Below are 22,030 nucleotides of genomic sequence, written 5' to 3'. Positions count from 1 at the left end.
CAAGACTGGGTATAATATAACATAACATAACACCAGGTCTTATATTAATCTTTGCTCCAAAAGACGCATTAGAGCTGATTGTCCAGCTAGGTCTTATTTTCAGGGAAACGTGGTAGTTACTCAACATTTATATACCTAAAGAAGTGATCACCATGATAAATCCAGCAACCACCTGACATCGTACAATTTTTATCAGATCTAACTGATTCAAGTTTAGTTCTTAATTGCTATTTTATAAATAAGTGTTCGTTCTGAACATGCTGTTCTATAACCTTTTTTTGGTAATTTAAAATTTTGTTATTTCAAACTTTATATGAAGTTGCAAGAGTAGGACAGAAAACTCCATCTATACTCAACCCAAACTCAACAGTTTTTAAATATTTTGTCCTATTTGCTCGTTTACTTTCTTTACATACATGTACTTTTTAACCATTTGAGAGTAAATTATAGATATAATGCTCCTTTATCCCTGAATATCTCATTGTGTACTTCCTAAGAATAAAGATATTCTTGTCATATAACTCCAGTACAGTTATTAAAATTAGGAAATTTAACAGTGATCCAAAAACTATTATCAAATTCACAGTCATATTCAAATTTCAGCATTTATCTTAGTAATACCGTTTGTAGTTAGGTCCCCTCATCCTCCACCCTGCACCCCAGGTTCAGGATGCATTCCAGATTCACACACAACATTTTCTCTAATCTCAACAAATTGCTCAATCTTTTTTTGTGAGGGTGAGGGTGGATCGTTTGTGATCTTAAAGATTGTGTAGAGTACACATGAATTTGTAGAATGTTCCTCAGTTTAGTTTTGTCTGATGTTTTCTCGGTTACTAAATATGATTTTTAGTGACTGTATGATATTGTGATTTATAATAAGAAATATTTGTTCTTAGTCCCTGTTTCTGGCATCCAACTCCTAAAACTCTTGGAATTTTATAGTGAAGAGAGCAATAAAGGTTCCTTTTGTTATGTTAATGAGATAAGTTTTAGTTCCATCCACCAGTTCCTCCCACCTCTGGGGAGGGAGAGTGGCTGGAGGATGAATTAATCACCAATGTCCAGTGATTTAATCCATCATGCCAATGTAATGAGGCCTCCATAAAAACCCAAAAGAATGAGGTTCACTTGCCCTACCCATCTCTTCCACCTGGCCGTTCCTGAGTTGCGTATATTATAATAAACTGGTAATATACTAAGTAAATATTTCCTTGAGTTCTATGAGCTGCTCTAGCAAATTTATCATACCCAAGTAGGGAGACATTGGAACCTCTGACTAGCCTGTTGGTCAGAAGTATAGGAAACCATCTGGTCTTGCCACTGGCATCTCAAGGTTGGGGGGCGTGGCTTCTTAAGCAGTGGGATCTAATGCTAGCTCCAGGTTGATAGTCTCTGAATTGAAGTGCATTGTAGGATATCGAGCTGGTGTCATAGAATTGCTTGTTGGTCGGTGTGAGGGAAAAATCCACATTACTGGAATTGGGTACAGAATTGTAATGACTATATGATGTCCTTCTATATGGTTGTATAATACTTGAACCATTTACTTGAAGTTTTAAATTGTTTTTAATGTTTTATTATTAAAGTTAGCACTGGGGTGATCATCTTAATATCTCAAGGCTTTGCCCATATTCTTATTTCCTTAGAACAAATTCTAGATTTATTCATTTGTTATTTATAGATCATTGTAGATTTCCAGTTCTAGAAATGGATTTGGTGAGATAAGGGGACACTCCTTGTTTTTATACTGCCCAGTATCTCTACTGAGAATGTTCAGTAGTACATAAAAATGTTTGCATGAATCTTTGATTATTTAGGGTTCATTTATTAAATCAATACTGTAGTATCAGGGAGCATATTTAAAACCATAAAAATAATGACATTCTTTTTTCTGATCACAAGGAATACTTTATAAATTCGTGGGAAAGCCCTCAGGTACCAAGATTTGCTGATGATTTAAACCAGTCAGGAATCACAATAACAGGAAAATACAAGGACAGTCTTAAGGGTATTTTTGAACTTCCTTAAAAAGATTTTTTTAATGTTAAAATACAGAATTAATACAGCTTTGTTGCCTTTTTTTAATGTAGTTTGGAAAAAGAAAAAGCCATGTAAATCAAGAAGTTTTAACTTGTTATGAAAACTTGTTGCGAAATTTTTCAAACATGGAAAAGTTAGAAAGAAAGCTGTAGACATTAACTATCTTATATCTAAATACTTTTGTCATGCATCAGCTAATAATAAGGACATTGTCCTAAATAAACAATAATTTATCGTACCAAATAAAATTAAACACTATTTCCTTAACATCATGTACTCTTTTGTATTTTTTCAGTTTTCACCAGATGTTCCTAGAATTTTTTTAAATGCGGTTTTTAAAATGATACAGGAAAATGAATATTGGAAAAGGTTCTGGCATGAATCAATTATTAGTAGAGACAAATACATTTTGCTGTGTTTAAAAACATTGGTGTTTTGATGTACCTTCAACCTCAAAATTATATAAATTAGTAATTATTTGTTTTATAGATTTATATCAGGATTTGTTTTTGTTTTTAATTTAAATCATTCTTGTTTACTTTTTTGGTTGTTTTTTTTTTTTTTCTTTAGGAATTCTTTTAGTTGGACCACCAGGAACAGGAAAGACACTTCTTGCCCGAGCTGTGGCTGGAGAAGCTGATGTTCCTTTTTATTATGCTTCTGGATCAGAATTTGATGAGATGTTCGTGGGTGTGGGAGCCAGCCGTATAAGAAATCTTTTTAGTACGTTTTAATATATCTTTTATACAATACTAACTTTTCTTAATTTCAGGGGAAGAGGGTTTTTTACCCTATCTTTTCTATGTGATTAAGATTGTTAATCAGCTGAAATAGCCATTGTGGGGTTCTGGTTTCAGGTAACTTAATTTGTGAGCTAAAACAGAGCTATGCTTTTCCCCACATACAGCCAGAAGAGCTAGTAGAAGTGTTAGATGCAGTTGGGGGCTGCTTGTTTTTGTTATTTTCATTTTGGTCGTAATTTCTGTAATATCTAATTAAAGAGTAATTAGCCTCAACCCTGATTGTATGTGATTTGTACAGCTAGGAAGAATGAATGAATTATTAGATGTTTTTATTTTAGTATATCATTCTTTATGGTATAGTTTTTTTTTTCTTCTGAGGCTATTGTTCTTCAATCGGTTAAAAAAAACACCTCCTTTTGTGTATTTTCTCCCTAATGAATGTCTTTTGTTGGTTTTTGACAATCTTACAGGTTTTTAATATTTATATGATTTTGTCCAAAAATGTTGATTTCATTAAACTTACTTGAATCTTTTCTGTTTTCCTAGGGGAAGCAAAAGCGAACGCACCCTGTGTTATATTTATTGATGAATTAGATTCTGTCGGTGGGAAGAGAATTGAATCTCCAATGCATCCATATTCAAGGCAAACTATAAATCAACTTCTTGCTGAAATGGATGGGTAATTGAATCTTATTCTGCCTTTGGAATATGGTGATAATATTTGAGAGACAGGGAAAATGTTAATGTTTATAGGCAACAGCATACTCCTTCACAGAAGAAATCAAGACAGGCTTTTCTCAGTACTGTGTTGTTTCTATTACTAATGGGGTAATTAATATACCAACTCCTTTTAACTAGTGATAGCTACATCTTTTTTCATTTATTGTATTATGACAGGAAAGCAGTGATTCCAGCTGAGACTAAGTAGTCTGTATGGAGACGTAAAGGGAGAGTACACTGGTCCTTATACAATTTGGCTAGCTCTTAGTGATGTGGTAGGTAAAAAGCTTGCATCAGTTTTCATAACATGGAAAGCAAGAGGTGGGTTTGCTTTGAAAGAAGCAGAAATGTTTCTCAAAATCATATAAAACGTTCTAGAACCAAACACGAAGTCTGGGAGCAAATCATTTGAGTTGGAAAAATTGAAAATAATTTTTCAGAAATTAGTCAAGTACTCAAGCTTTTTGTGTCAGGTCTTTTCCTAAGTAGAACAAATATTGTGCAAATATGTCATCACAGATGTTTGGGTGATTTATTAGTAACACTTTTATTGAAGTATACTGGCCTAACATTTGTTATTAGTACTTTTAAAAAACAGAGATGTTATTTGGAGCATAAAAAGATCAATCTTTTTTCTTTGCTGTTAATTAAGATTAATGATAAACAGTTTTGTGTAGAGCATTTCTATGTCTGCTTTAATTTTTAGTGCAAAGGTACCTTTTTTTTTTTAATAGTTTTAAACCCAATGAAGGAGTTATCATCATTGGAGCCACCAACTTCCCAGAGGCATTAGATAAGTAAGTATTAAAACAAATTTTTATAGACTACTAATACATGCTGGAACATGGATGAACTTTTAAAACATTATGCTAAGAGAAGGAAGCCCATCACAAAACATCACATGTATTATATGATTCCATTTATATGAAATGTCCAGAAGAGTAAATCCATAGCAAGAGAAAGTAGATTAGTAGCGTGTTTCCCCAAAAAAAAGACCTAGCTGGACAATCAGCTCTAATGCATCTTTTGGAGCAAAAATTAGTATAAGACCTGATCTTACAGTATAGTAAAATAAGACTGGGATATTATATTACTTATATTAATTATATTATACCCGGTCTTATAGTAAAATAAGAGTGGGTCTTATATTAATTTTTGCTCCAAAAGACTCATTAGAGCTGATTGTCCGACTAGGTCTTATTTTCGGGGAAACACGGTAATTGGCAGAGGCTGGGGAGAATGGGGGGTGACTGCCGGTGGATATGGGTTTTCTTTTTCAGGGTGGATGAAAATATTCTAAAATTAGATTATGGTGATGTTTGCACAATTTTGAATATATCAAAAACCACTGGATTCACTTGAAGTTCTGTGGTATGTGAATCATATATCAGTAAAGCTGTTAAAAGAACCTGACAATTTATGTATCACAAAATTTGAGGGTGTAGGGCATTTTATTTTTTTAAAGATCTTACAGGACTTTATTGGGGAACAGTGTGTACTTCCAGGCCTTTTTTCCAAGTCAAGTTGTCCTTTCAATTTTAGTTGTGGAGGGTGCCGTTCAGCTTCAAGTTGTCTTTTCAGTCTTAGTTGTGGAGGGCACAGCTCAGCTCCAGGTCCAGTTGCCGGTGCTAGTTGCAGGGGGCACAGCCCACCATCCCTTTTGGGACTCGAGGAATCGAACCGACAACCTTGTGGTTGAGAGGACGTGCTCCAACCAACTGAGCAATCCGGGAACTCAGCGGCAGCTCAGCTCAAGGTGCCGTGTTCAATCTTAGTTGCAGGGAGCGAAGCCCACCATCCCTTGCGGGACTTGAGGAGTTGAACTGGCAGCCTTGTGGTTGAGAGCCCACTGGCCCATGTGGGAATCGAACCGGCAGCCTTCGGAGTTAGGAGCACGGAGCTCTAACCACCTGAGCCACTGGACCGGCCCTGTAGGGCATATTTTTAAAATAAAATTTACTGTAGTTTAAAATTTTTGTTGACTTTATTATAGAAGTTATTCACAGTTTCATTTGATCTTATAGTTTGTCTTTGCCTAAGACTCTAGTTTAACGTTCTATACTTACAGCAGTTAAGGTGGGTGTGTAGCTTTCATAACAGACTGCTGTAGAATTATTCTTTGACTGACTTGCATATTTTTATTTATGAGGGTTGTGTACTGTCCAGATGTATATCTATGTGAACCTTTGTTCTGCCTTTTGGTTATTGAAACTGTTATTTGAGCCATGTTTTACCAGGAACTATCTGTATATGTGTGTTCAAAACTCCATCTAACCTCTGGTTGCCATTGTCTTTCCATCCTTTGTTTAGCGTATTAGTCCTGTTTATTTTTATCTTCAGCATAATTCACTTATTTATATTTTCTTTTTGTATTCTTCCTTTAGCGCCTTAATACGTCCTGGTCGTTTTGACATGCAGGTTACAGTTCCAAGACCAGATGTAAAAGGTCGAACAGAAATTTTGAAATGGTACCTCAATAAAATAAAGTTTGATCAGTGTAAGTTTAATTCCGTGATACAAACATTGTTATCTCCGTGAAATGGTAGTACATGTGGTCCTTACTTGATAAATATATTTAAAGACCAGTTCCTTTATGTGTCCTTTTCCCCTTCCAGTTATGGGTCGTCTTTAAAAAAAAGTCCATTTCTTAATTAGTATATATGTAGGAGATTTTATCATTTTGAATCCCAATTCTGAAGAAAGTTTTCTTTTGAGTATTCAGTTAGACAGTAATTGGAGATGTAAAAATGGTTTTTAAGATGAATGTAAAATATAAAATAAAGGAAAACACACCTGTTTATTATGAGCATAGTACCTCGTGATAAAATCACTTTGGGGCCAAAAGAGGGGAGCACCCTGTAAAAGAAACACATGGAAATACGGACCACCTGAGTAAAAAAAGCAGCTATTAAAGCTGTGATATTTTCAAAGATACCTGAATCAGTTTATAAAACAAATATGTTTCCTAAAATAAAGGGGGCTTTGATGTCCAGAGTATTTCAAAATGAAATTCAGAAAACAAAATGTTGTCTATGAATATGCTTTTTATGAATTTGTGGTTAGGCCAGTAACAATATAGGTCATAATTGAAGGTATATAAATTATCTGACAGCTCTACATTTCTTTGTTTTTGACAAACTCATTTCAATTTAAGAACTTCTGCGGTTTGTCCCAGTGGTGATTTTAATGGCATATTTAATAGCAATTTTAGCTTTTTCCCCTTTGAATTTAAGTAAAGTAAGTTTTTTAGTTTCGTTATTTTAAATTATTGTTCATAATAACTGTTATCTTTTTTTCTTTTGGAATGTGAGTTCTTTGTGAAAAGCTTTCTATTGGCTGTTTTGGAATTTTAATATGTTCTATCTACATAGCTGTCGATCCAGAAATCATAGCTCGAGGTACTGTTGGCTTTTCTGGAGCAGAGTTGGAGAATCTTGTGAACCAAGCTGCATTAAAGGCAGCTGTTGATGGAAAAGAAATGGTTACTATGAAGGAACTAGAGTTTTCCAAGGATAAAATTCTAATGGGTAGGTTTTCTTTTTTTTTTTTTCCTGTTTTACACTATTCATTATGTTATAGAATAAAGTCTTCACGTAGGGGGAAAGGTTATAAAAAAGAAAGGTGCAGGAACATGAAAATACATACTTAAATATAGCAACATAATTTGGCTTCTTACAAGTATAGCTTACATGATTACACTTTTGGGGGGAATGAGTGCCCATAGTTTTACTTTTGTCTGATATTGCTGATGAAAGAATAGTTAGTTTTACTTTTTTCAGTATTTAATTTTTATTTTAAATGTTGAATTGGTTTCAAAACAGGTTAGTTATGACATTCCTGTCAAATTGGAACCTCATTTCCTAGAAATAGAATTAAGCATTCTCTTTTGCTGTATGGATTAAGATGATAGTTGTAACAATTTTGTATTTCAGTTGATAGATTATATATGTTGTAGAGTCAATTCTACTGAGTTATTAGAACTTTTACTCTGTTTAAACTATTAATGATGATATTAAATCACATTACACTAAGAATACTCTAAGAATGACTTTGAGGCAAATAGGTTTCATTAATTTAAATATGCCTGGAATATTTTATATAATTAAATGTTTGCCTTTAGGGCCTGAACGTAGAAGTGTGGAAATTGATAACAAAAACAAAACCATCACAGCGTATCATGAATCTGGTCATGCTATTATTGCATATTACACTAAAGATGCAATGCCTATCAACAAAGCTACAATCATGCCACGAGGGCCAACACTTGGACATGTAAGTATCTTGTAATTTTTCTTTGCTTCCAAATAGCGCTGCCTGGAAGCTTATGTAGGAAATTGCTGATGAAAACATTTAAAAAGAAAATTCAGCTACATTCTAAGTTTGTTGGTACTTTTTTCTTAATCTCTCTGAATCATCTTGAAATCACAGATACTTGTGAAATTTATGTGCTAATAAAGAATATCCTTAATATTTTGGATATTATATATTTACATTATGAAATTTAGTTCTGGAATGATGGCAAAGAATAATTCTTAAATATATAATTGCTCTCTTCCTCCCAGAAAGTAATTATGACCTGGCTCAATAGTTTTTTAAAGATTTTTCTCTAGTACAAGTTTCATTCTCCTGTCTTTCTAATTGTGCCCCTTTTAAACATTTTTGTGAAATGAAGGATAAAACAGTCATATTGCAGCATAATCTACCTATTATTTATAAAATGAGTTTTTCCTTTGTAAAGAATTTTCCTTATTTTATAAATTGCTGGTTTTGTCATCAATCACCTGATGACCATCTGTACTAAATGTCTTTGAGCTTTCAGCATCGTGGTATTAATAAGGTGTGAGAGCCAAGTGATAATTCTGGTTATTAATTTAAGTGTTTCAAAGTGTGTCTTCATTTTTTCTTTTTCAATTGTCTAGGTGTCCCTATTGCCTGAAAATGACAGATGGAATGAAACCAGATCTCAGCTACTTGCACAAATGGATGTTAGTATGGGAGGAAGAGTGGCAGAGGAGCTTATATTTGGAAGTGACCATATTACAACAGGTTAGCTATAAAGAATGCCTTTAGTTTTAATTGTATTTGCTGGTTTAAAAACATCTTTATAAATTGAATTCTATGTATATTTTAAAATTTTAGGTGCTTCCAGTGATTTTGATAATGCAACTAGAATAGCAAAGCGGATGGTTACCAAATTTGGAATGAGTGAAAAGGTACTGGCTAATTTTAATCCTTCCTCATCTATCAAATGATATGTGCCAGGTGTCTGTGAGAGAGGGTTCTCATTAAAAACGGATAGCATTTACTTATCTTCTGTTTCATTCCAAATGAATTTGTCCCACTTACACTAAACTAAACCTTATTTTTCTGAGTAATCAAATGTAGCACTCTTTCCATTCTAGCTGCTCAAACAGGTAATAGTTTTTACTTAATGAGTTAACCAAATGATAAGACAAACTCTTTAGCTTTTTCTATTCACATGACAAAAACGTACTTATTGAGCTTGCCATACTTTACCCTTCTCACAATTTCACTTTCCTGCATTACCACTGTGGTTCCATGAAGCAATTCTGTTACTTAGAATTGTGGATTTCTGGACTTGGAATAGCTGCCAAGGTTTTTCTAAGAAAGTACTCAGAACCATACTTAGGATTTTAAAATTTCTCTCTTGCTCACACTTAATTTTAGTCTCATACTTTTGGAAGAATGATAAAATTTCTTTGCCCTTAAGGGCATTTTTATATTGAATTTCTTCGTTGTCCCACTGTGAAATGTGTTTCCCTAGGTATAGGGTAGTACTTCCTCTGTTAACATTTATTAGTGTTTTGGGGTTTTTCTGTTCACTTTTTTCCCATTCGTTTTAGCTTGGAGTTATGACCTACAGTGATACAGGGAAACTGAGTCCAGAAACGCAATCTGCTATTGAACAAGAAATCAGAATCCTTCTAAAGGTGATGATCATATTTTTCTGTGCTTCTTTATTTAGTCATACTGTGCCTAAGTAGAAGATCGTAGGTGTACCATTGCAACCATGACTTAAATATGTTGTTAGAGAACCCCTGGTCGTAGACTCGGTCTGTGCTTTATGCTCGCCGTAGGCTAAGAACAGATTATATCAGTGACGATAAATACTCAATTCTGTAGCTGCAAAGCCACAAGACGTATTAGAATGGGGGATATTAATTATTGAGTTTTTATTTTCCCACTCTTGACCTACATTTAGTCAACATATATTATTATTTGCTTGTGCCTAGCAGTGTGCATGTACTGAGAATACAGAGTATGCAAAACAAAGGTCATTTTGAGTGCATTGTCCAATACAGATGAGGGTAAGATAATGTGTAAGAGTAGATTCAGTAAGATCAGTTAGTAGGTACTATGATAATCTAGTGGTAGAATGGATGCTTGGGTTAGGGTGGTCACAGTGGAAATTGAGAAACATGATGGGTTCAAGGGATTCTGATGTAGTGGAATCAAAATGCTTTTGTGATGTTTTTGCTGAGAGAGCTGTTAATTAAATTTAAAATACAATTTTTTAGATTTCTGCCTCATGCAACTATATAGTTATGCCATTTAATGAATAAACACTGGTGATGGCTGGGAAGGGGGCAGATCATGAGTTCAGTTTCATAAATGTTGAATTTCAGGTGGTTTAATGCAGATGTGAGGTTGGGAGAGATTCATGGGTCTGGATATGTGTTCCATTTGGGCGTTCGTGAAGGCAGGTCTTGGAATGGAGAAGGCTGAACTGAGTGCTGGAAGTCTTTAGTGAATGAGGATTGTAATTCGGGTAGTAGATGACACAGTGAAGGATGTTGGGTAGGGCTCTAGTCAAATAGCATGAACTTCAAAGGAATAGTGCTGGATAGAAGAGGGTAGTATAGTAATGGTCTGGAAAGTTGATGGGAAAAAAAGAGCTCGCCTCTTTATCCTGAAGTATCTGGGATAAGAGTGAATAAATAACTGCCACTTGGGGGCTTCGAGAAAGCAGTCTTCCCAGGAGGGTCAGTTTTGGACTAAGAGAGTGGAAGAAATGCTTTAAAGTAGTTAACAATGTGGGAAAGTTTATATAATGGAAAGATTTAGAAGGTGTTTCAGAAGAAATCTCTGCCTTCCCAGAATCTTCTCTCTCTTTCCCTTACTATGTTATTCTAAGTAAATTATCTGTAATACTCCTAGAACATCAGAAATACTTTCTTTTCTGTAATACATTTTTGAAAACTCAGAAAACAGAATAGCAAAACTTGGATCCTTTTCTTACGAAATGATTGGAAAGGCAGTAGGTACTATCTCCACTAGATGGCAAGCTTATGTTGTTACTAAGGAGAAATGATTACTACTTAATAGTATTTTAGGTTCCGATGTATATGAAACTTAAAAGCATAAAAACCTAATAGTAGTCTTAACATGTTACAACATAAGGGTTTCATCCCAAGAAAGTGTTTTAAGTTATTGCTAATTTATCCTTCATTTTCAGCTATAATCTTCTATAACTTATTTCTGATATTTTATATATTTGCTTTGATTATTTTCATTGACGTGAGGGTTTTGTTCAGAAAGTCTTAATGATGTCTATGTTTAATAATTATATTACGTTTATATGATCTATGCTTCTTGGTGTTTGTAAATTCATTTTTATATTTTCCACAGTTTTGTAAGGGAAAAAATATGATTGAATACTCAAATATTGGTAAAAGAATTGTACAGACAGATGTTGAGACACTGCCAAAAATGAACTGTTAGTAGTATGGTTATTCATGAACTGATTAACTTAATCCAAACTCACCTTTAGAAAGACAATTGAAGTTTTAAGTGGGTTGCAATAAAAGTGTGAAAATCAAGGATCAGCTGTAATAACACTATTACAGTTGTCAAGTGTATATACTACCAAGTAACAGAAGGGAAAGGTAGGTCTTTTCCAGTCATTCTAGATTGAATAAATTGGTGAAATCAAGAGGCAAAAGGAGCAAACTTCCTTTCTTTTCTAGCATATATACTGAATAGAGAAATAGATTTCTGTGTTCATAGGCTTTATTTAAAAAGCAGGTAAGTACAGAGTATACTTTAATTTTTTAAAGTAGCTTTTTGTCTAAGGTAATCATTTTTCTGTGTGATAGATTTTGAGGTTAAAAATGGAACGTTTGAAAGTACAAAAGAGTTATCTGTGGGAACCAAACTTTCAAATGCTTTTACATTTTAGTCACTTGCTGCTGGGGCTAGCAGCTCCCAGGATATGGAGCTACAGCTGTGGTGGTGGCCCCTCACCTCCCCGGGACTGGATAGCCCACATCCGCCAGGCCTTGAGTCCCACTCTTCCCCGGCTCTGGAACCCCACAGATAAGGAAACGGAGGCATAGACAGTTTAAGTGACGCGCCCAAAGTCACATGGCTTTTTTCCTTACAAGACTCAGAAAAACAGAAGCCACGTGTCAGTGAGCCAGCAAGATCCAGATGCAGATGATGCTACATACAGTTGTAGAAGACGTTGCGGGTACTGAAGAACTTACTAAAAAATGTGAAGAAATGTGGATAGATATGGAAGAATGTCAGAATAAAGTATTGTTACCAGCAGTGACATTGTTCCTCAGTTCTTGTCTTCTTGAGGGAAAGAATTCAGTCGAGAGACAGAGTTTGTGTAAGCATAGGACAGCAAGAAGTTTATTAATTAATAAAGCGAGTACACTCCAAGACATGGAATGGCTGACCCACGGGAGGGAAGCAGCCTCCTCCCATTATCTCTATAGGTAGAATTCTCTCCCCCTCCCTCGCCAGCAGCTTTCTCCTTTTCTGCTGAGTGTCCTATCCACCCTTCTTGTTCCCAAGGTTTTTCCCCAGGGCGTAAGTGTGAACCTCTCAATTTCCTGTGATTTATTTGAGAAGTCCATTAAAAAGGGGGCTAAACTAAAACGTATGGTTCTGGAAAGCAGGAAGTACATTCTGATTAGTGGGATGTTTCTACTCCCTCTCTGGCATTTTTCCTTCTAATGACCTTGATTTAGGGGCATGTGCGAGCCCACTATCTTCTCATAATTTTTTAGGAAACCCCGCTATGGGAGGCTAAACTGCAATGTCTTGTTCTCAGTATCCTGCTGAGCAAGGTATTTGTTCTCGCCTTGGTTTTTAGTATCCTGCAGAACAGGATATCTGTGACCCAAGTAAGAGCAGCTACACGGGGTCTCCTAACTGATGCTTGTTCCCTCCTGCTCATTTCTACCTTTCTAATTACCCTATTGTTATCACGTGTTGGAACAGAGACACTCCGTGGTTCAAATGTTGAGCTCTCATTATTAATTATGCAAGAGCAGTGTTTAACTGCTGAATTCAGTCAATGGTAGAAACTCCTGAAATAATTCCATTGAATGAAGAAGTTCTGGTAACATTAGGAAAAGAAGAATTCCAAAACTTGAGACATTATCTTGAATTGGTACTATCTACTATTCAGTCAAAGAATAAAAAGTTAAAGGAAGACTTGGAAAGGGAGCAACAGTGGTTGGATAAACAGCAGCAGATACTGGAATCTCTTTGTACCACGCAATGAATTGAAACATCAGGTTGTGACCGTTACTGAATCAAGAATCTTTAGAATACTCATGATACAAAAGAAAATAAGGAGTAACTATTGATCACCTTGAGTGTAGACCACCTTCCTCTGCCTGATAGAAATGTTTAAAAGAAAAAAAATATATTCAGGAATCAACTGCGCAGCTGTTAACACTGCATGTAATGTTAAAGATTATTTTAAATAGATTATTTGTTGTTCCACATGATCCGTATGTCAAAATCAGTGATTCTTTTTGGGCACCTTATATTGAGCTGCTCCTGCTTGAAGGAATTGCTATACAGAAGATCCAACCTGAATAAGATTAGAAGAATTCCACCAGTAAAAGGATGGTCTCTTTTGCACACGAACCTTGTCATTCAAGAATAATGGAAACACTGAGTATTACTTGGATAAAGAACATTATTTGCAAATCAAAGAACATAGTCTTTTTCTGTTATCCTTAAAATGACACATGGTCATCTACTGTTTATTTAAGAACAGTCCTTTCACAGTATGGTCAGTGCTTGTTGTTTTAAACTGGATGGACCATGATGCAAGTAAAAATATTCTAGACTTAATCATTACAAAACATTTAATATACCTTCTGCGGTATTCTTTGGAAAATTCTTTTTTAATTTATGGTATTGTTAATGTAATAGTTTTCTTTTGAAATTTATGACAGTTTCTTTTATGCGTTTTAAGTTCTATTTGGTGCTTACCTGCTTTAAATTTAGGAATTATGAAAAGGCCATTTAATTTGCAGATGGTTTTTAAATTGACCTTGTATCTGATGTAGAAGGAAGCATAATTTAAAAGTATTTAGTAAATCTGTTCCATGTATACTGCCTTATCTCTAGGTTTGTTAAAGATTTAAATATAAAAAGAACTAATGGATAAAGGTAGTAGAAAACTATTTTAATGTGTATCATATATCAAGTGATATATGTTAAATCACTTTAACTGTTAATTACTTCAAAATAGTATTCATAAAATTTTGTTAATCTTTGTGACTGTTTTGTAAATAAAATTCTCTTATCTAAAAATTACAAATGCTTTTATATTTTATAAATAGAAATTATTAAATTGGGCAATTTTAGGGTTCATAAAGCTTTTTCTTTTCTCATTTATGGTTTTTGCTTCTCTTAAGTTTTCTGCCTCTTAACATACCTGCTTTTCTATTTCAGGACTCATATGAACGGGCAAAACATATCTTGAAGACTCATGCAAAAGAGCATAAGAATCTAGCAGAAGCTTTATTGACTTATGAGACTTTGGATGCCAAAGAGATTCAAATTGTTCTTGAGGGGAAGAAATTGGAATTGAGATGATGACTCTTGAAATGGATGCATTGCTGGTTTTACTGCAAGAATATAAGTAGGATTGCAGTAGTCTCCTTTTGCAACGCTTTTCTCCATTCTTAACCTGGGTGTGAAACACTTTGTCACCCTTTTGTCACACTTATCTGATTTTGGTTATTCTCATTACACCTATTGCAAATTAGCAACCCATAGCAAATATGTTAAAAGAAAATAAAGAACTATCAGGATTGAAAACAGCTTGTTTGAGAAATGTCAATCAGTTATTAAGTTGAACATAATGATTTTATGGTGGTTTCTCTACTAGATATGAATAAAATTGTGCCTTTAGCTCCTTGTAAGTATTTTTACATAGCAAAGTAAAATGGTTGGATTTTATTTCTAGATAGTACATTTATGTTTGATAAGGAAATGATGCTGTTTGGCTGTTGGTAAACCATATTTCTGCACACATCGGGAAACGTCATTAAGATGCACTTAATTATGCTCCAGATTGTCCATATATAAAACAGGCATTCTTGACTTGGTATCACTCAAGGGTGTGAAACTCTTTGTCAACCTTTATTTAAAAAAACTCTTGTTTTTAAAAAAATCTTTAAGAGTAGAGAATTGTAAACGTACAGATATAATCAGAATTTACATGATTATAGACTTTTTAAAATGCACCTGTCATTTTCATGGTCTTTTGGGGGAGGGTGAGAGAATTTTAATACATTTACCAAATACAGTGAAGGACAAGAACACTAGACACAACTTAAGATGATTTAGAATCATAAACAAAATGTGAGGTAGACTAGTGAAATTCACCAAATTTTGGTTAAGAAGTTTTATAGCAGTAAAGTAACATAGGTGCCACACCTTTTCTAAAATTCACAAAAAAACAGTTGCATAAATTACAGCCAAAAATGTTGAATACAACATTCTCATTTTAGTTTACATTCAGTATTAACCTGTGTGAATTGTTATGACATGACAAGGTTCAACAGGTCTATAGGTCAATTATTATGGAGGCCGAGAGAACACATTCATACGAGGCTCGAAGTGGAACACACTAAGGTATCTATTAACAAATCATGGCGTCCTGTGCTTGTGCAATTTTATCCTTAAAGAAGAAGGACCTAATATTCTTTAAAGAATTATACTGATAAGGTGATTTTAAGAGTCAAACCTTAGTAAGATGAACGTTGAAAAGAGAGGCAGGTCAGTTTGAATTGTCCATCATTGGGGTGGTGGTCTTTTGGCTTTATTCAGGTATTTCTCTTCCACAGGGTTAAATAGTATTGAAGAGATTATAATCATTTGATTTTTCAGAGTGCAGCCCTAACTAATATGGAGTACCTGCATCTAAAGTAACTATATTAAAAAATGTCCTTCAGACTATGAAGCCATAACGCCAGAAGAAACCCTGCGAGACCATCTGCCCCAGGTACAACTGTTTAGAATTATTTCAAGTATTTTATGTACCCTATGTAGTAAATATTGTTAGAATTTTGCACAAACAGTGGGTTTCTTGATAATGTCTGCATTAGGCCCTTTTCAGCCAAACAGGAACAATTGAAATACATTCATATCTAAACCTGCTTCACAACATACCTCTTTAGCAAAAAATCTACTGTACTAAAATTGAGTATTTTTAGAACATACATAAGGCAGATCCTCTTTGAAGGATAATTAAATTGGCTTTAATGGAATTGTTCATTCAAAATGCATTTAAAACATCATAAGTAACTATATTAAAATCAAGAGATCATCAAACAATTTTCAGATTACTACATTCCATCTTTCACTAGCTGTCAGTCTCCTTGTTATCACAAGCTAATAAAACTGGTCATTTAAGACTGTTTATTTTAAGTAAATGCAGGGTTAGTAGGCCCCCTGTTGGTACTTTCAGGTCACAAATAAGGCATCAATTTAAGTAACAGTGGCCATTTTAAATGGAGATACATTGGTACTTATGGGCTAATGAGAAAGATGTCAAGAGATTCTGTGAAAACGGGAGTAATTTAAGAGCGAACTTCCTATAGGCTTAGTTTCTCTAGTACAAAAATCTGTTCTTGATTAAAATATATGGTGAGATATTCATAGAAACGTATGCTTCCTACTGTTGATACTGCACAGACCACCCCCTGCTTATTTTAATGAGTCAGAGAGACTTAATGGAATGTTCTTCCTTATAAAAGAATCACTGGTATAGGATTAAGTAAAAACAGTTCTGTCTTTTTCTATGGCTCATTTCCTATTTCAGCAATTTTTGTGTTGTGGTCAGCATATGGCAGCTAAAATACCATTCAGTGTATCTTTTAAGTTAGTTTTGCTTGAGTCTCTGAAAGGAAACAAACTAGTTCCATTCCACACAGCACCATGCCCTGACATGTATTAGGTTGGTGTTAAAGTAATTGCGGTTTCTGGAATTTTTAACCTTTTAAACTGCAATTACTTTTGCACCAACCTAATAGCTTTGCTTGTGCCAGCTGCTTAATTCCAGCATCCTAATGTGGGGTGGTATGGGGTGACTGCTGAAAGCTTAATTGGCTCAACTACTGAATCAGGTTCTTGTAGAAGATGAATCCCTGTTCCGTATTCTCATAGACATGGTGTGCTTGGAGAATGGAAACATAAGCAAGCAGAAGCTGCTGAGTGTACACAATGCCTGCTCTGCATTTACTGATTGGTTTGTTCAGGTTAAATACTCAATGTTTAACTCCTGTGGAAATTTTGCCAAAAGTTCAATACGTAAAGATTATAAATCTCTGACACTGCACACAGTAAGGCAAAGCTACTTTTTAAAAAATATAAATACCTTCTACATTCTCTCAGACCCCTAAGTAATAGTGTACTAAAGTACTGATCTGAAGAGAAACTGAGGGTTCAGGTCTCAAGCATTAAGCTTCAGGTAATTCCACACCAAGGGTGTGAGTCACATGTGACATGTTCAGGCTAGCTGGTGCTGACAGCTTTCCCTCTAACATAGCGCAGTAGAAAAAGCAATGCAAACTCCATGTTCCTTCTCCAAAGTATATCCTCGCCAGGCTCCGTGGACAGACCATGTCTCACGTAATTGTATTAACTGTCTAGAGTAGAGTTAACCCGGTTGTAAGGTCCTGAAATTGGAATTGAAGGAGAGTGATGCCCCCAAAGCCCTGGGTCAGATTCGGGGTGTTCTTTGGAGAACAAATGTGTTGCTCTTTGCTCCACGGTGATTGTACTTCAAAGGGGAAAAAATCTCAAATATTTCTGCCCTATCCCACCCAGATACCCCTTTGCTATTTTTGGTCTCTTCAAAAGTTCATACATGACGTCCAGTAAGAAAGTAAAGGGTTTGTCATCACTACTGTTAGCAGTTTGAAACTCCTCCCAGAGGTGGAACTGCCAAGTGTCCTCTAGTTCTAAGCAAACAGTTGTTTGGCATAAGGAGCTTCTGTCTTGGCAGGTGACACACAGGGTAGCACCTTTTAGAAACTTAAATTTCTTAAGATCACCTACAGAAGAGTCACAGAGGTACGAGAGGAGTCTGCTGAAAAACAGCCCTTCACAGTTGACATTGCTGGAATGGCGTCTGGAGCTGATGCAGCACATGGCCACCTCCGGTCCAATGTTCAGGTCGCAGTTAAAGGTCAAGATAAGGCTCTTGTTGAAGTTATGGGTGGCTTTGGGGAAGAGTGTATGAGGAGCGCTGAGGGAACTGGAGAAACTACACAGGGGCTGCAGGAGTGTGTGTTCACTGTTAGGAACCCGGCATGCTGAAGTTCTGACACCATGATCGGTGGTCTAATGATAAAAAGTCCCTGTGCCCTTGATAGTGAACATGTTTCTTCATGAGACCAAAGTTTGAAGTTATTGAAGCGGCAGATGAGCAGATGCAGATGGGCAGATGAGCAGGCCACTACTGTTCTCAGGTGAAAGCGTCTTCACTGAAATACCTGAGGAAGTCTCCAGTACCTTCTGGGTTAAATCTGTGTTAAGGAGATTGAAGTCATGCACGTGGCACCTGGAGAATGGGGCCTGCAGGCTCTGGGATGTCTGCTTGCTGCTCCATTTCTGTATGCCCAGGATTGCGTAGTGGACAGTTTGGTTTTTTAAATTTTTTTATTGGGGGACAGTGTGTTTCTCCAGGGCCCATCAGCTCCAAGTCGTTGTCCTTCAATCTAGTTGTGGAGGGTGCAGCTCAGCTCCAAGTCCAGTCCCCAATTTCTTTGGTTGCAGGGGGTGCCCCCCACAATCCCATGCAGGAATTGAACCTGCAACCTTGTTATTGAGAGCTCACGCTCTAACCAACTGAGCCATCCGGACGCCAGTTTTTGATGTCATTTCAATATGCTGTAAGACTCTTCAAGGACACATTCTTACTGGAACCTCCTGCCTCTATGGGCTGGATGGTCTGTTCCTGAGCACTGTGGATGTTCCACACAACACACGAGTTGTTCATCACAACAATGAATGGCCAGACACTCGGGCGTTTAACCCCCAGCTCTTCCAGGAGGTTCCTCTCCAGAGCCAGGCTGTGATATGACAGCTCCTTAATGAGAGACCTGGCAGCACCCACACCTGTGTTATTGAACAGTGGGAAGCACCAGCATGACATGGTTGGGCCAGTACTGGTGGTACAGGGGCATCTCATGTCCTTTGCCACCAGAACATGCAGGTGGCTGATGCCCTCCATGGAGGGAAAAAGGTTTAGGAGTCCAGGCTTATGGCGACCCCTGGAAGGAGTGCAAATGGGGCTCTTGACCATATTCATATTCTGCTTGTCTGAAACCAGCAGCAGCCGCATGCTCTCCAGGTGTGTGTGCCCTGCTTGCTGGAAGCAAAATGCTGGTCTGGATTTTTAAAAAGTTTTTTAAACATTGCTATCATTCTAACTAATGAAATTTATTTCAGAGTAGCAATATTTTGTTAAACAAGTAACATTTCAGCAGAACTTAAGCTCCTCTTCAAACAGACAAGCAAGTCAATCTCCCAAGATTGATAAGTACTGATGACTAACCCCAGACTCGGGTTTGCTAATTGCCTTTCTCTTAAGCCTTATTTTAGCTCTGGTTTTCCTCTTGTGCCCCACCTGGGCTCACCATTGAATGCTAATTTCATACCATGGCCAGTTATCACCATGATTTTTGTCCTTTTGGCTCTTCCCCAGGCGCCTCCAGGGAAAATGGGAAAATCACTTTATTGTTAATTCTTCTTGGACTGCTAATCTTTGGCTCTTGTCTTTATATTTTGTCAAATTTGTATCTTCTAGGATACAGCAGTTTCACCTCCAGATGGCCATCCGCCAAGGATTCCATCCCATCCTTGCTGAGGATGACAGACCGTGTCACATCTGCTCAACCAAGCGGCCCGGTCTTTTCACTCACAGCTGCCCCTTCCACCATTCCCTAAATCCTCCATTGCCCTCTCCCCACTGTAATAGGATAGCAAGAAACTGGTGCCCACAGGTAGGGACTACGTCCCTGTCCAGCAGGAAGCAGTTTCACAGGATGGACCTTCGACCCAAATCCCTTGTAAGATTGCAAGGGCCCAGATTTCTTGAGTGTGGAAGATTACTATAGGCAGAAAGAACAGGGAGAAAGGGGAGGAAGGGAAGGAGGAAGTGCGGGAGATGGAAGGAAGAGATGAGATCATTCTTAAGGTGCAGCTACAGCTAATTGTAATCGATTATAACACTATTAGCATTGCAGAGTAAAAAAATCTCTACCCCCTTTGTCTCCAGACAGTTCTGACAAGGTCCAAGTAAGAACAAGGGAATCCCACCTCCTGATGGAAAGAAGTGGTCATTGAGGACAGCAGGCCCCACGTGGGAAAGCCTGTGACAGACAGCCCTTCATTTGAATAAAATCCTAAGCTTTGTTCTTTGGTGCAATTACTCCCCCTGGCCTGCCCACTTCCATTGTTTTGGGTGTGTACTCCTTTTCTTTATTTAATCCACTGCTTGTTTTTTTTTTTTAAAAGTAACATCTCCAATTCTGAATACCTACATAATTATGCTTGGTATTGAAAGTAAAATGAAACTTAAAACTCAGCACCCTTCAAAGTGAACTTTTGAATTACCCTGTGTTAGAAATGGAAAGTTATGTTTGGGTTTCCTTCAGATTTTGTGAATATGAATGTGTTGTTACAGGATTTTCAGATGGGTTTATTTCACTCAATAGAAAAATTATTTTAGAGTACATTGCATTGGTTTATTACAACCAAATTATATTCTTGAAGTGATTTTATTAAAATTACCTACAGTTTTCTAGTAACTTTTAAGCTGTATATGGTCTTCATTGAAGTTGAAATGGAGCTTGCTACATATTTCCCTTTTCCTTACACCTTTAAATTTTGATGTAATTTCAGTTAACAGAAATGTTACCAGGTTAATAGAAGGAACTCCCATATGCCTTTGACTCATATTCACCAATTGTTTTCATTTGCTCCATTTTTTTTTTTTATTGCTACCTCCCTATTCCCTTTTTTCTCTGTCTTTTTCTCTCTCTGTACATGTCTTTTTGGGGGGCTGTTTTTCTAATAATTTTTGTTAAACTGTAGCTAACATACAATATTATATTAGTTTCAGGTGTACTAAATAGTTGTTCAACATTTATATACCTAAAGAAGTGATCACAAGTGATCACCTTGATAAGTCCAGCAACCATCTGACACCGTACCGCATTCTATTGACTATATTCCCCATGCTGTACATTACATCCCCATGACTTATTTTTTTATATCTGAAAATCTGAACCTCTTATTCCCTTTCACCTTTTTCCCCCTTTTTTAATTTTTCAGTTACAGTCGACCATCAATATTATATTAATTTCAGGTGTACAGCATAATGGTTAGACATTTACATAATTTTAGGAAGTGATCCCCCTGACTAGTCCCCACCTAGCACTATACATAGTTATTACCATACTATTGACTATATTCCCTATGCTTTACATCCCCGTGACTACTTTGTAACTACCAATTTGTACTTCGTAATGCTTTTTTTACCGTCCCGGAGCCCACCTCCAATCACCGCAATAAATCTAGTACCCATCCATAACCCATAGTTATTACCATATTATTGACTCTATTGATTATGCTATACCCTGCTCCCCAGGACTATGTAACAATCAATCTGTACTTAGTCTCTTTCCCTTTTTTACCCATTCCCAACCCCCTCCCATCTGGCAACCATCAAAATGTTCTCTGTATCTATGAGTATTTTTCCATTTTGTTTATTTAGATTCCACCTATAAGTGAAATCACATTGCGTCTGTTTTTCTCTCTCCAACATACTCCACTCACACAATACCCTTCTGTAATGATGAGCGGGGAAAAGAAAGGGGAGGGACACGCTAGTGTGGGACTAATGAATTTATTTAGCAATATCTAATCAATTTATTTAGCAATATGCAGTAGCAAAAGACAAACGCACTCAAAAGAATGTGGTAATGACAGTAAATGTGGTTATATACATTGATAACAATGTCATGTCAAGGGAGTATACATACATGTAAGTTTAAGAGATCTCAACATATGTTTACTGTTGATCAAAAATCACTTGGCTGAATGCACACATAATATCAATAAGGAGTGTCCAAAAGCAGTAATAAACTATAGGATAGCGACTATTACAGTAGATGCCAAAAGCTCACCAAACCATAGGAAAAACAACAGTGGAAAGGTCAGGAATCAAAACCTTG

At 36.2% G+C, this 22,030-nt stretch overlaps 1 protein-coding gene and 1 pseudogene across 4 annotated transcripts in view; both read left to right on the top strand.

The window, feature by feature from the left end:
• YME1L1 (YME1 like 1 ATPase) overlaps positions 1-20,751 on the top strand; it is a 47,292-nt gene extending 26,541 nt beyond the window's left edge. Inside the window, exons 10-21 of one of the 3 annotated variants that reach the window (XR_013993883.1) lie at positions 2,614-2,766; positions 3,333-3,465; positions 4,241-4,303; positions 5,891-6,003; positions 6,878-7,033; positions 7,627-7,778; positions 8,426-8,552; positions 8,646-8,719; positions 9,371-9,457; positions 14,232-14,421; positions 15,740-15,789; positions 19,600-20,751. Coding sequence is in view for 1 of the 3 variants with exons in the window: in XM_081057791.1 (XP_080913917.1) it covers positions 2,614-2,766; positions 3,333-3,465; positions 4,241-4,303; positions 5,891-6,003; positions 6,878-7,033; positions 7,627-7,778; positions 8,426-8,552; positions 8,646-8,719; positions 9,371-9,457; positions 14,232-14,375 (1,202 nt within the window). In the remaining 2 variants the exon portion in view is untranslated. Of the gene's footprint in view, positions 1-2,613; positions 2,767-3,332; positions 3,466-4,240; positions 4,304-5,890; positions 6,004-6,877; positions 7,034-7,626; positions 7,779-8,425; positions 8,553-8,645; positions 8,720-9,370; positions 9,458-14,231; positions 15,538-15,674; positions 15,790-19,599 lie in introns of those variants that run through there. The other 2 variants (XR_013993884.1, XM_081057791.1) reach the window with 2 other exon arrangements.
• Positions 10,771-13,525, top strand: LOC308495808 (centromere protein K-like; annotated as a pseudogene). The gene is made up of 3 exons: positions 10,771-10,785; positions 11,912-12,062; positions 12,740-13,525. The product of its transcript is annotated as a centromere protein K-like (transcript).
• Positions 20,752-22,030: the final 1,279 nt, after the last annotated feature.

This window comes from Rhinolophus hipposideros (assembly GCF_964194185.1).
Source record: "Rhinolophus hipposideros genome assembly, chromosome: 1".
Lineage (NCBI taxonomy): Eukaryota > Metazoa > Chordata > Mammalia > Chiroptera > Rhinolophidae > Rhinolophus > Rhinolophus hipposideros.
Note: the sequence above shows the minus strand (reverse complement) of the source record. Positions and strands in the feature narration are given on the sequence as shown.